The sequence below is a fragment of the Lynx canadensis genome, chromosome E3 (genome assembly GCF_007474595.2).
Source record: "Lynx canadensis isolate LIC74 chromosome E3, mLynCan4.pri.v2, whole genome shotgun sequence".
NCBI lineage: Eukaryota > Metazoa > Chordata > Mammalia > Carnivora > Felidae > Lynx > Lynx canadensis.
Genome location: NC_044318.1, coordinates 3,188,513 through 3,203,600, shown reverse-complemented (window position 1 = coordinate 3,203,600; position 15,088 = coordinate 3,188,513). Strand labels below are relative to the sequence as shown.

At 47.8% G+C, this 15,088-nt stretch overlaps 1 protein-coding gene across 1 annotated transcript; it reads left to right on the top strand.

Annotated features, from left to right (window-relative positions):
- The first annotated feature begins 1,657 nt into the window (after positions 1 to 1,657).
- ZNF597 (zinc finger protein 597) lies at positions 1,658 to 14,251 on the top strand. Its single transcript, XM_030299911.2, is given in 3 exon segments — positions 1,658 to 1,780; positions 3,562 to 4,619; positions 4,621 to 14,251. Coding segments are annotated over 3 exon segments (1,140 nt in total). The 5' UTR covers positions 1,658 to 1,767; the 3' UTR covers positions 4,690 to 14,251.
- The last annotated feature ends 837 nt before the right edge of the window (positions 14,252 to 15,088 follow it).

The following is a 15,088-nucleotide window of genomic DNA, read 5'->3' as shown; positions in this document are numbered from 1 at the left end:
AGACACCCCTTTTCATTCCACCGCCCCACAGTCCGTCCCAGATACAGCGGACTTTATTGCACAGGCCGAGACTAGGACGTGCACTCCTGGCCACTCCCTCACTTCACCCGGTCCGCACCGACGTTTCGGATCCACAGGGGACACTGCCGCTCGAACCCACATTTCAGGGCCGACAGTCTTTCGGGTTCTGGAGTCTCCCGGTCTTGCTTTCTTTATTCCCTGAAACGTTACGTCGCTCTGGGATCACCCTATCTCTTCACACCCTACCTAGTCACTTACCTGCCTGCAGGTAAGCGGGCAGGAGCTCACCCCGGAGACCCAGGAAGCGGATCCGGAAATACTTGCTTCGAGAGATGGATGAAAAACCACATTTCCCAGCACGCTCCGTGAGAGAGCTGTCCCTTAGCGGGCTCGATTGGTCAACACACGAGAAGGACTGCCCCTTCGGAGGCAGCGATGGCCAATCACAGGGCAGAGTTTCGAAAACGCAAGGGGGCGTGCCGTTTCCGGAGGCTTTCCCGGCAGCTCCCACGTAAAGGAGCGTGGGAATCTAGCAGTGCCTCGGGCTCTAGGTCTGGAGAGGCAGTGGGGCGTCGGCCTCTCCTGCTCTTCTCTCCGGGTACGGGAGATTGTCTAGGATCGTTAGTCTCTCAGCGGTAGGTGGCACCTGGCCGGCCCGGGATCGGCCCCTCCGAGGCTGAGCCACGAAGAGCGGTCGGCTCAGGTTTTAAAGGGGTTGGAAAAGCGAGGGAGCCCTGGGAGTGCAGCCAATTGGCCCCTCGGGGGATTATTCTCTCTCCTCCCAGATCTGTCCCGAAGTCAGTGTGTCGACTTGAGGAAAGCATTCCCCTCCCCCACCCCCACCCCGAGATGGAGTCCACGCTCCCGACAACCGGGGCCCAGGTAAGACTAGGTCCCTTCTCGGGGTCCCCGTTCCTCTCGATATTTTCCAGCCTCTACCTGTCCTTCTTTGGAAGAGGGTTAGGAACGCCTCTTTCTGTGGGAGGGCTCCTCATCCCCCAAAAGCCCTTTGACCAAGCTGTCTTTGTTCCTAGACCAGGCGCTTGGGAGAAATGGCTCCTCAAAATCTTTCTGAACCACCAACTGGGAGCAGGGCCCATTGGTGAAGGCTATGAGTATTTCAAAGTGTCTTTCTGGAATGTTGCTCCAACTGAAGATTTCTAGGGTCACCCCACACCTTTTGAATAAATACAAAAACAAACACAACAAACCCCAGGTGATTCTTAATCACATCGAGGCTCTATTGGTTTATAACACTGGTAAACTGAACGAAGGAGGACAAGGCCTGGATGTGATTCTAAAGAGAGCTTAGCAGTGAGTGTCATGTGGAAGAAGGAGAGAGACTAGCAAGGAGTAGAAGTCTCTTCTAGAACTTCTCACAGTTCACCGTCTTGGCCCTTATACCACTGCCGTCAAAAATTATGTCTATTTTCACTCCTTTGCGATTTACACCACGCTTCCCCTCCTCCCCCCCCCCCCTTAGAACCCTTTATACATCATCCTCAGCACTCAGGAACCTTTGACACCAAGCCTCTTTCTTCCTTGTCTGATGTTTCTAGCTCTTCCCCACCTACACTGAGTGAGGGGGTGGCCTTGGGCCTTTTGTCCTGAGATGGCTCTAATGTTGTTTCAGGGACCGATGCGTTTGAGGATCTGGCTGTGTTTTTTTCTCAAGAGGAGTGTGTGTGTCCTGCACTCTGTCCAGAGGTCCCTCAGCAGAGCATTACACAGGATTGTTTCGAGGAGATGGCCTTGATGGGTAAGGCAGTTATTTTTCCTGCATTTTGGAACTTTGGTCAGTTCTAGGAGCAGGATTTCATGTCTCGTTGACATGTTGGTATGGGGCAGTGGGACCTAATCTGGGTGATCTATGTGGATATGATAAGAACTTGCATGACAGAACTTTGCGGTTTTCAAAGGATGAGTTGATCGCTTAAGACAGAAATCCAATCTAGTACAGTGACTATGGTTTTTGCATGAAACCTGGCAGTACCTACTAATCTTTCCCAAATATTTGTTATAGTCAGTTTTACAGTTTTACTTGCAAAACCTCATGAGTGTAGGTTACTATGATTTGTTAAAGATTCAAAATTATTTACTCTTAAGGGGTGCTATGCCTTTTTCACCTAAGGGAACTGTATGCAGAAATGTTCCCATGCGGAGTGGTGTTTGTCTCTGACTAGGATTGACTTTTAGAACTATATCGTATCAGAGTTACAGGTATTCTAACATTCTTTCTATTTTTACCATCTGTGTCATTTCTAGATCTGTTTCTGTTAATTGATTGTGGCTCCTACTTATGGGTCATAGTTTTCTGCTTCTTTAACCTGTCTAATAATTTTTGTTTGGATGCTGGACATTGTCAGTTTCATGTTGTTATTTGAGATCAGTGTGATCCTTTCAGGGCTTGCTTTTGCTTTGTTGGGGTGTATTCAGAGCAGCCTTTAGTCTAGGGCTGATCTGACCTGCTGCTCAGGCAGTCTTTCTGAGGATACTGCCCAATGCCTTGTGTGTTCCACTCTGGCTGGTGGGGAACATGAACTATTGAACTATTGTGTGAACTCTGAAGCTTGTTCTATCCCTTTTTGATGATTCTTTTTCCAGTCTGGGGTAGTTTTCTCACATGCACTTAAAGACTAATACTCAGCCAAAGTCTTAAGGGACCCTATCTAGATGCCCAGAAGCTCTGCCTGGGCAACTGTCTCGTCCCCGTATTTTGCTGTCAAATCCTAGCCATCTGGCATCCCTGAATTTGGTCTCCTCGAGTCAGTAAAACCATTGGGTATCATTTGAATTCCTACACTGCACTGCAACCCAGAAACCCTTTCTGGGCAGGGCACTGGGACAATCATAGGGCTGTTTCTCCAGAAGGACAGACTCTTTTTGTATTGACATGTTGGCTTTATAAATTAAGAATATTTGGACAGATTTAAAAAGGAATGCTTTTTGGCAGGCCCAAGGTTTGTTAGCCAGTCCTAGGAGCGGACTGGTTCTTATTTGTCTGCTGCATGCATGGCAGCTCTGCATTGATCTTTCCTCGGGGAGGTAAGAAATTTTGAAGAACTCTCCTAGTGACAATAAAACTATTTGTAATAAGCACAGTGTTTCTCTGCTAGGTAGAAAAAATCCTTACTTGCTCTCATCTTTTTCTCTCTTCAAAATGAACCCCAGTCTCTCTTCCAGTTGTGGTTGCTCAGCTGTCACTTGAGATCGCATAAATGATGAAAAGTTCTGGAGACATAGGAGACTAACTGGAAACCCCCTGTAGGCAGTGTGTACCAAGAGTGCCCTTAGTTCCTATCCCACTGGACCCTGACTTAGTTATAGCTCTTTTCTCCTTCCACCCCTCACAGGCTCACCTACCACCAGATCCTTGGGGAAGCCAGTAGAGCCTGCTGGCCTGATTTTGTACAGTGTATCAGTGTCTGGGTTCTAGGATAAGCTGTCTACAGTTTCTCAGTCCTCTGTGTAACTAGCTTCTTTCCCAGTACCACCTGAGGGTGCTGTCTATGTTTTGCTTTCTTTTGTTTTTATCTGCAGGAGGGAAAGGCAAGACTGGGATTACTCAGCAGTTAAATCTAGACTCTATGGGAGTTGAGGAACTGGCCCCAGAAAACTCCTCCATTGCTGTGCCCCTTGTCTATTACCCAGAAAAATCTTCTGAGACTGGAGGTGGAGACCCTGAAAGAAAAGTATCAGGTGGAACTCCTGCTTGCAAGAAAAGGTTCATAAGCCTATTAGTTACCATCGAAAACCATACCCCATTAATAGACCCACCTCAATGTCTAGAAACTACAGCACTTTCTGAAATTCTTGAATTTTCTGGGGAAGAAGCCAAAAGTTTGTATAAGTGTCCTGAATGTGACCAAAGCTTCAGTGATAATTCATACCTTGTTTTGCATCAGAGAACTCATTCAGGAGAGAAGAAGTATAAACGTGGTGACTGTGGGAAGATTTTCAATCACAGAGCTAACCTGAGGACACACAGGAGAAGCCACGCTGGCGAGAAGCCTTATAAGTGTGGTGAGTGCGGCAGCAGCTTCCGCCAGCACTCACATCTGTCTCGGCACATGAATAGCCACGTAAAGGAGACGCCCCACACATGTGGCATCTGTGGGAGAGGTTCTTTGTGGCCCCTAGGGTTGGCACAGCATCAGAAAACCCACGCTGCCAAAAAAGCCTATGAATGTACTGACTGTTGTAAAGGTTTCGGTCAGAAGACAAATCTTGCTTTGCGTGAGGAAATGCACACGTCAGCCACCCAGTACCCGTGCACTCAGTGTGTGCAGTGCTTTGGACAGCCCTCACACTCTGTCCTCCCCGAGCAGGGCCACGAGGACGACTGTGAGGACGACGCCGAACACTGCGGTGACTGCAGAGAAAATTTGCTTTTGTTCTCAAAATTCAAACCCTTAAAATGTCCCGAGTGCGCAGTGACCTTCCTCCGTGTCTCTGAGCTTATTTCCCATCAGAGCGTTCACAGAGGGGAAAAGCCCCATAAATGTAAAACATGTACAAAGAGCTTTATTTTGGACTCAGAGCTCGCATGCCACCAGAAGAGCCACACAGGAGAGGAGCCTTTTAAACGTACCATGTGTGGGAAAAAGTTTCAGGTTGAATAGACATCTCGTTATTCATCAGCAAACCCATAAGAAAACCACCATGTAAATATAGCCAGTTTGCATTCCTACTCTGCTTTTCCGTATCTGTACTGAAAACCAGGGAGGAGTTGTCCTTTATATGCCAGACGCGTGACACACATTCCATGCCCTGCACCCCAACCTTGCTTTGGGCACTGTGATTTCTACTTTATAACCGAGGAAGCATAATCATTGTCACAGCCAGTGAATGAAGCCAGGATTCAGTAACTCACTCACTGTTCAGATACCATTTGGATGAGCCAGATAATGATACAGAACTTTTTTTAATTCAGTTTTCATTAAACTGAAAGTTTTGCTGGAGTTGTTTTAATTTTGTTACATGGTTTGTAAGTTAACTTCTGGAAGGAGAAGAATTTTGTTTTATTTTTTGCCAGTTCTGCAGATCTCGTATCTAGGAAAGTAATGCACCTCTGTGTTAAGCTTTTTTTCACTATAACTATCTGAATGTAACATTTGTTCTGAGAGCTGATATTTCACGTGCTAGTTTCTGAAGTGGTTTGGAAGCTTGTATTTCTGGTGTGGAAAGTTCCCAAATAGGTGGACAGGTTGGTGTTATGATGCCGATTAGTATCTTTGGAGTTCCCATTCTGAGATCTGATGCCACTGGCCTTTCTGACTCATTTGCAAGGAATTTTGACTGTCTGACTGTAGCCCTTTCTGGTGCCTGGACTTGAGTGAAAGTTACTTGCTTCCCTCTGAAAGGATTTACCTCTAGTCTCTACCAAAGCACATTACCTGCCTTTCTATGAGTAATAGTAACTGGTGTTTAGTGAACCTGGTATATTATCTAATTTAATCTGCAGGATAAAGCTGACAGAGAAAGGGCTATCCTTGTTTCATAAATGAGGAAAGTGAAGCCCACAGAGGGTAAAGTCAAAGTCAGTACGTTGCCCAAGACAAAAATAGCAATGTACTGAAGCCGGCATTTAACCTTGGGTCCCTCTGACGGTAAAGGTTGTGCATTCTTCAATATTGTTGTGTGTTGGCTTTGTGTTGGGGCCGCAAGCCACCAGGGAGGCCGAGCTGGGTGGATGAGAGCGGTCATCATGGAGGCTACCCCGTGCACATGCATCCTAGAACCCCTCCACTGCCCTGTGCTTTATCCCAAGCCTGACTTACATGTATGGTTATAAAGCAAAAGAAAGATTCCCCAAGACTTCCAGTTCAAATTCCCATCCCTGTGACCAGATCAGAGACTGCAGACTCTACAGAGTACAGTCCTTATGGTTTCAGTTGGGTTTTGGTTTAAAAAAACAAAATGCCCTCTTCATCTCCAAAGAAAAATGCATGCAGAAAACGCTTAAGAGTTTCACCAAACTACCTGACACCACGTAAGTCTTTAGATACTGCCGTTACATATAAATATTGGAGCAAGATATTCTTAAATGGGTTGGTCATTCATGTTAAAGAATCAGGGAATCTTGTAAAGATACATTCATACACAATTTCTCTTTAAAGAAAAACTGTGTACGTATCAGCAAAGCTGTTTTTAAATGGACTTTTGATCAGGATGTGAGAATGGTCTTACTCTACTTAAACAGTATAGAAGTATGGCATTGACTAAAATGGGGTTGTCACTGGGAAACCACGTGAGCAATAGTACGCCTCTTTAGGCAAGTAGTACTTGGAAGATGTGGTTTTTCTACAGGACAGCAGGTTGAGAACTGAATATACAAAATGATGGAGGCTGCTGCTCTAAGCTCTTAACACTGTGCAGAGGCAAGAAACTATTCCTGGGGAGTAAGGGAAATGGAGACCCCAACCCAGCTCACTCCTAACTCCCTTTTTGTTGGTCTTGTTTCTTGTTTGCAGCTCCACAGTTGAGACCCTGTGACCTGAATGTCAGGGTCACGTTTGACTCTCTGTTTTGGATGTCTCCACTCAATACGAGACACCAGTCTGCTGGGGCTTTCGGATCTTAAATTAAAAAGTGAAGTTATCTGCAGGGTTTTCTTCAGCAAGTCTCTGGGGAGCTTAGAATTGTGTAGAAAGATGGTCTCTAGTTGGATTTCTTATCAGCCAACTTTGGGATGTACTTTGCTAAACACCAGAAAGTAATATCTGCCAGCTCCCCTGCTTCCGCCTTTGGTGGGAGCATTATCATGTATTAGGGGCTCTCCTGTTTCAGCCGAATGAACAGGGTTGCAGGGTGGGGAATGAAACTGGGAAGAAGCCCCTGCTTGCAGAGTTGCTGCAGAAAGAAGTAGGGAAGGCTATCTTAGAAGGCACTTGTGCAGAATGGGGCTGACATAGGACATGGAAGCTGTCATCCTTCCCTTTGCTCCTAAGACAGTAAGGGGGAGGGTGAGCCTTTATGCTGTAAGTGCTGTTCTGCACCTGTCTGTGGGAAGTCACCTTTCCAGATGAGGCTTCCTTCACAATTAAATTCAGGTTTTACATTTTTGTTTATTCTCTAGATTTTGTAAGATTATGTCAAGCCTCCATAATTGATAAGAAAAATAGCATTTTTATAAAGACATTAATATACACAGAAGTGTAATTAAAATGACTTTGTGGTGTAGTAACCATTGCTAACGACCAGTATGCAGGAAAAAAAAAAATGAAAAACCAGTTTGAGTGTCAGTTACTGTGAAAGAGGCATATTTTCAATTGTTGCCTTATTGTGCATTTGCACGTAAACACACTTCCTGGAAGCTGCTCTGAGCCCAAAGAGTTGGAAGAAAGGTTGAGTTCACCAATGAAATCCATGCTGTTTTTATGATGCTGGCTTTTTTACCCTTCTGTTTACAGTGTCAACTGATGGAGATAGATTTTGCAGTTTGTCATGAAGTCAGAGATATTAGCCAACTATGTTAGTATTGACAAATACTGGATAAAATGATATATGCAGGAGTTTATCGTTAGGAGTGGTTGGTTCACTACCTTTTGCAGCGTGGATGTTGACATACTATGCAGGGTGAGAACTGTGTACGAAGAAATTGACTTTTGCACAAATTTGATTTCTGTTGATGGGTAAAAAAAAATGTGTATCAAACATGTCTTTAATGTGATTGCCTGAATATCATGGCGCATTAACAGCCATCATTGCTACAGACAGCATTATTCCAGTAGAATTCAGATGTCCAGTTTATATTTTATAACTAAAGAAATGGTGGAATTTAGTTGTTAATCCCAAAGGAGTTGGACTCAAAATAGTTCTGTTTAGAGCTTCCTTACAGTAGTTAATAGGCTATTCACATCTCCCCATTTAACACAGAAAATGACTAACCCAGTATAAAGGGAGTTACAACTAAAAAGTTACATTTCACAGTAAATGGTGTTTTGAGTCTTTGACTTCTGAAATTCCATGTAATTACGTGGCATTGTTCTGATGACTGCAGCGTGTTATACGGTCTAATACCCCAGATTTTGCTTAATCTGCCAGTACTGCACATGTGTACAAAGTAGATTATAGTTTATCTAAATAGTCTATTTTGAATTGTTCATTAAACTTGTTGTCTTTATAGGATTTCAGTAGTAAAGTGTTTTTTGCTTTGGCCATCTGTTTAAAAAGCAAAAGTAACTAAATGGTCTTATTTGAAGTATGCCTACTCATCTGTTTTGTTTTGTAGACTGAGAGAACTAATATCAGGATGATCACTACCCATCTTTTCACCGCCCATCTGACTACAGGTTTTTTGTCTTTTAGTTTTCAACATCCCTCCTTGCATTAACACTCTCGGGGGCGGGGGTGGGGGGTGGAGGTAGTATAACATATACGTACATTTGTATAACCCTGAGAAAATGCTGCAATCTCTAGTTCCTCTGAATACCTCAGAAGTATGTTTGTTGTGTGCACTTGTACTGTCTAATGTTTTGATTTTACAGATTTTGGTATATTCTCATCACTCTTAGCTCCAGAATGCACGCTGTCACTAGGCTGTGATTGTCTATCTGACACGCGATTTGGCATCTAATAAATGCTATTCTTGATGATGCAATGAAGTGAACTTTTTCTTTTACACTGCAGTGGTTTTACATGGCAGCGAATTTTGAAAACTGGCGGGATTGTGGTTTGGAGTGTAAACGAGTGACTTCGAGCCACGTAATAATGGAGGTAAAAATCGCAAAGAAAAATTCCAGCGCGAACCGTGGGACCGCCCTGGACTTCGATGCCCCCTCCCGCCGCGGCGGTCCGGAGTCCGGCACCTCCGACCGCGCAACCAGGGGAGTGCCCTCGTGCTGCCCGCCCAGCGCCGGGGGTACGAGCCGCCCTCGCGCGGTTCGGCTCCCAGGGCCTCTGCGCGTTCAAGGAGCGCAGGCCGGCGGGAATGCCAGCGAGATGAGACGCGCTAGAGCGGCCCGCCGGGCTGGGAACAGGAAGTCGCGCGCTCACTTCCGGTGCCCTCTTCGGGTGGCGCGGCTGCGCGCTCCCGGGGCGGCCGTGGCGCGAATTGTGGCGGTTATCCGGAGGCTGTCCTGGCGGGGCCCCTGACCCACCCCCGTCAGTCAACCGCGGGGTGGTCTTCGCAGAAATTGGGCCGCGGCCCGGGAGAGTTTGCTACGGGTCCCTCAGGTCTTGCCCTCCGCGCCACGGGTGTGACTGCCTGGGACCGAACGATTCTCTGCCCCGCGACTCTAGGCACCGACCGCCCCGAGGGCAGGAGGAGCCCGTGCTACCTCCCCGGCCCGAGCCCTGCTTTGACAGTGCGAAACCGCGGGCACGCCTTGCTCGCGGGCCTTTGGCTTGTAGAAAGGGACGCTTTGTGCTTCTCTCTAGACCCGGCGCCAGTCTCCGTCTGCCTTCTGTGTGCCCCGCAGCCGAATTCTAATGTGCTTCTGTTACGTAGAGTATCCCGGGCTCACCTGACTACAGGGTCCCCCCGCCGCCAAGCGAGCTTCGCCACTCCTATGACTGCGAAGACGTCGCTTTATGTGTAGCCCAGATTTCTTCTCTCCCTGCGCTCCAGATCCCTATATTCAAGTGTCTGTGAGACATCTTCCTTTGGATGTCTCCGACACATCAAAGCACATGCCTTACCCTGAACTCAGGCTTTTTAGTCCTTGATCTGTTTGCCTCCAGTATGTGGCGCCACACACACACAATTGCTCACACTACCAACACGCTCCCTTTCTCCACTCGCGCATTCCATCAAGTTCTGGGGATTCTACCTCAGAACTGTCTCTCAGACCTGACTGATTCTCTGTGTTTCCACTGGCTCCACCTTTAACTACTGGCTGAGGTCGACGGAAATAGCCCTCTGACCTCTCACATCACTGGGTCTCTGCCAGCACAGCCAACACCTCCGATCATGTCACCATCCAACTTGACATCTATCTAGATCCAATGGCTTCTCATCGTCCTTAGGGTAACATCCAAAATAGTCAATGCAACCTTCCTAACCATTACTGCCCTGCCAACTCCAGCCACTTTCTTTATTCTCTCTCTTTCTCTCTCCAACTGCACTTTCAGTTCAAATACACCAAGCTCTTTACTTCTTAAGAATTGTTAACACGCTTTTTCTTTTAGCAGTAACCACCCCCCCATCCCTACCTTCCATTACCAAATTAAATAGTAATTATAAAACGGATGTTTTAATGTCTGTGGGGGCAGGGACCAGACACATGGCAAGTGCTTAAAATTGTGCATAAAGGACATTTCTGTGGCTCTGTTACTTTTACACTGTTGATAACAGCTACAAGACTGACTGGAAGAAAGGGAATAGGCAGTGGTGTTGTCAGTTCAAGTAGGCAGGAGGTTTAACAGTGGCCGAGAAAAGCTGTAAGGAATTTAGCAAAAAGCTTGACTAAGCTAGTTCTCAGGATAAAATGTTAAAGATGTTCTATTGCCTGGCAAGAATAATTCAGCAAAGATGCACAACTGCTACAAGCCACATTTGAAGGAAGTGAGGTAAATGTGGTTTGAATTTCAAATAGAATTGTGTTCTGCACAAACAGAGAGGGAAACACAAAAGAGTTGGGTCTGTGTCCTACTGCCTTGAACCTTTCGGGACTAAAGCCTTAGTGATTAAAATAGCTCAGATCACAGGCACAGAGGGATCCGGCCGATAACATTTCATTTCCTGTACCGTTCCCATCCTGGAAGAGCCCCTGAGTTGGGGAGGAGTAAGCACCCAAGTTGGCAGGCAGAATGGTCCTACACTTGCAGGCTGGACTGCCCAGGAAATTACCAGAAGGGGAACTGCTGTCACCCTGACAACCCTGGAACAAAAAGGAACTTGGCCAGCAGTTCCACATTCCTCTTAGAAGTTAAGTTTCACTTGACTGAACTGGCTCATGAGCCCATCCCTGGACCAATCACTGTGGCTGGGAGGATGGAGCACACTGGCTAGGCCTGGTTCTCATGCACTCTCCTGGAGCTGTGGTTGGGGTCAGCCCCACCAGTATCCCATGTCCAAAGTGGGAGAGAAGAGGTGACTCCAAAGGATACCAGGATACTGTAGGAAGAAGAGAGGCTGGGGGCTGGGGTCAAAAGTAACAGGCAAGTCAGAGTAGACAGACAGGCAATTGGAGTAGTGATGAAAACGGCCAACACTAACCAAAGACTCGTTCTGTGCCTGGTCCTCCGATGCTAAGCACTTTTCCTAGATTATTTCACCATTGTTATGTACATTTTCCGCATGCAGAAAACAGGGCTGGATTGTAGGGTGTGTTATGAAGTAGGAGGAGACAGGAAGGAATTCTCAGGCTCGTTATGGAAGGTTGGAAGGTGTGCTGTTAAAGCCCAGCTACCTATGATTGGTGCAAAATTCAGAAAAAGATTCTCAATCTCCTCGAAGGGCCAGAGAATAATCATGAAGTCTACCTTAAAGTACACTTAAACGTGTGTAACGGTTAAGGGAGATGTTTGAGGTATCTAAGGAATCACTGACATCAAATGACGGCAGGAGAAAGCTGGGAGAACCTGACCTTCCTCTCTTAGGTAGAGCCTTCCCCAGTGACTTCCCATCACGTGATTCCTGCTCAGTTGTTTTTTTTTTTTTTTTTTTTTTTTTTTTTTCCTAAGTAGTTATAGTTGCAGTTTTACATTTGTTGGTGCAATCACTTGATTCATGTCCGTTTCCACCAATACACTGGGCTTTCTAAGACCGCAGATGGTCTGGGTTCACAACAGTACTTCCAGCACCTCGTGATGCCTGGCGTGTAGAAGGCATTCAATAAGGATTTGTCACAAGAGTGAATGAGCCTCCAAGACAGTCCTTTAGTTTGAGGCTAACGGTCGGTCCCACGCAAGCACGCGCGTTATGCCTCCCGTCGTGGGCTGGAGGCGGAGCCGTCTGGAACTACATTTCCCAGAGGGCTCCGCGGCGGCCACCCCCGGGAACGGACGACGTACGTCCTGTCGGGGTGCCCCCCCCCCCCCATTCTCGCCCACTTATGCCGAGGTTGCCAGTGGCAGCTGGGTCCGGCTGGGAAGTGTCGACCGGGGTCGCTGGGCGAAAGGAGACTTTCGGGCGTCCTAGGGGGCGCTGGGGAAACACCCCTTACGCCAGGCAAATCCCTGGCCCCGCAGAGAAGACACCGCTCCCGGCTCCCCGCTCCGTCTTCTGCGCCACCGCGGGTGAAGGGCCCCCGGTGCCGTGGTGAGGACGGAGGGACGGGGCGGGGCTCGGCGTGACCTGCTTTGTGGGTGCAGATTAGGACAGGGGGGTGCAGTGGTGTGAGAGAGCAGGGCCTGGAGTAGGCAGGGGTCCTGGAAACGAGGAAGAGGGGGTGGCCTCCAGACAGATTCAGGAGGCAAAAGTAACGATTTCGTGGGGTGAGAGCAGACAGGCAGAGAGGACTTGGAAGTTTCTGGGTTGGGAGACTGGGTGGCCAGCAGCTTTGTGGAGAGAAGACGTCTTGCCTCCTCTCGAATCTACAGTTTTTCTAAACTTTCTAGGGAGATAGGTTAATCACAAGTGTGACAGTGCAGCTGTGGTAAACGCTTCAGAGGAGAGGTGTGTCAAGCTACGAGAGGGATTTCACCAGGCCAGGAAGCTGAGGGAGGACACTTCTGAGAGCTCAACAGTGACGTGGGAGTTTAGTGGTTGGAAACCTCTGGAAAGGGCATAGGGCGGTGGGCGGCTGTCTCTAATGGAGAACCTCAGGCAGGCCTCTGATATGTCGGCTGACTCCCTGTATAGCAAGCTTTTCCTGCTCCAGAGAAACACAGCCAGAAACTGGAGAACCCAGATGCCTGACCACACCCTGCAGAGAGACAAGGTGTGACGTTTCCAGGTCCAGTCCCACCTGGTATGAGACTGTCCCTGGAGCCATGAGATGGCTGCAAACTTGAGTGCCCTGGACCTCCCCGTCCCCTAGAACTAGAAAGCCTCCTGATAAAAGATGCCACATGGGGGTGGGAATCTCACCTGCAGACCCATGATCTTGGTCCCCAAACACTGTTGTCACTGTTGGTCCTGAAACTCTGCCACGAGGAGGTGGCTGGGCCAGGGAGGCTCTTGGTCACCGTTGGGGATTGTGCCATCAGTGGCTAAGGCCAGAGATGCCTCCCAAGGAGTGGATCCTTAAGCTACTGGAGTGCTCGTAACCGTCCTGTCCAAGAGACCCACGTTAGGTTCAGCATGAGCACCCAGAGGGTGACAAGAGGTGGTAATCCTGATGGAGGATTTGCAGAGCGAGCCTAGGAAGCCAGGATGCTGGGTGGGAAGGGCCAGAAGAAGCCTAGAGAGTCTCTCGTGTGATGGCTGATAAGCTCCTCTCCTTGGTGGGGGCGGGGGGTACCCTGAACAGATGTTACCCCTCTGCTTCCTCTTCCCCCCAGAGTTCCTGTCCAAGGCTTCCAACAAGAATCTGCAACATTGAGTTCTGGGGGGGGGGGGGTCACCTTTACTTTGCCAGAACCACACTTTCCAGGTATAGAAGGACAGCTAGGAGGAGAACTGAAAACTAGACAGCATTTTGTCTAAGCACCTGATTTTCTCACAGGGAAACTGAGGTGTAGGCCTGTTAGAGCTCAGTAACTGGCTAGCTGAACACTGGAAATTGAACCAGGGTCTTCAGGCTCTTGGCTCAGTGCCTTTTCCATGGTCCCGAGCCGTCTCCTGGTCAAGTTGTGCTGCAGCAGCATTGCTAGCTGTGTGATCAGCTAACTCCTCGTGAAAAAGGAACTTGTGTGTCTCTCAGAAAGGTATTTGTGAACACACTAAAAACGAATGGAACTGTATCTACTTTAAAAGGATGTCGCAACGTGGTGAATGCCCTAAAAACCACCGAGCTGTATATATTTTAAAAGGATGAATTTTATAGTATTTGAATTGTATCGCAATGTAAAAAATAACCTTCGTAGTAAAAAAGTTGAAATATGTATTTTAAAGCTGTAGTATATGTTTAAATGTAGTACAGAAAATAACATATCAGAGACATGAAAATGATTTATGTGACCAGCTTATTTATGTGCAGACCTGATGGCAAAGCTGCTTTTGTCTTTTCTGTGCAAAATAGTAGAGTATCTTGTAAGATGAACTGTTAAAACTCTTAGCATTTGCAATAATCTGTGTGAGTTAGAATTTGCTCAACACTGTAAATCAAAGTGAAAATCAAATAAGCTGGATGTTAATATAAGAACGCAGTTCCCGACAAGATAAATAAACCATAGAAAGATGGGTGTCCTGGTTTAGGCGCTATTTCTTTCCACAGAACTCACCTGTTGCAAAGGGAACAGAGGTCCCACAGTTTCACAGAACAGCGTGGGAGGGTTCTCGCTGGGGCGTGGGGGTAGAGTCTGGCCCTGAGTGGAAAATCCAGATGAGAAGGGGAGCAGGTGCACATCGGCCTTGGGAGGGGCACTTCCCACTCAGCACCTCAGCCCGCTCAGGGTGAGTAGTCCCCTGGGACAGAACTAGACACCCGTCCCCTCCGCCTGCCTCACGAGGTCCCTTACCGTAGGAGCAAACTTCTCTGTCAGAGAACTTCCTTCTCAGCTCCGATTTCTTCCTGACGGCAGGTATCTCATTCCGCTGTCATTGTGACCTCTGATTCCTTCACATCCTGGATCGGACAGCACTCTTGTGCCCTCTTCTAGAACAGGACCCCTTTCCCAGGGAAGTATCTGCTTGGTGCCGTATATGCCTCGGAAGTGAGCATACAGGGGCGTGCTCTCCCGAGGTGTCTCTATCCTTCACCCTGAAAACACCATCCCTGGTGGGCTCCTTCCCCGCACTAGAAGAGTTCAGATGAACAGATGGTTACCAAGCCTTCGTGTGGGGCACTTGAGAGGCTACGGCATGATCCCTCATCCCTGGTCCCCCTCATCGGCCCATCCCTCTCCAGGGTATTCACGGAAGCAACCAGGACTCCAGGGGCAAAGACCTGCATGGCTCCAAATCCAGCATCTTAGAACCGAAGAGCACTGGAGGCATACAACTTGGGTCCTGTCGTTTAAACCTTACCGAGCCAAAGAAACACATTTCAGAGCGGACCCAGAGCCACGACTGGATGTA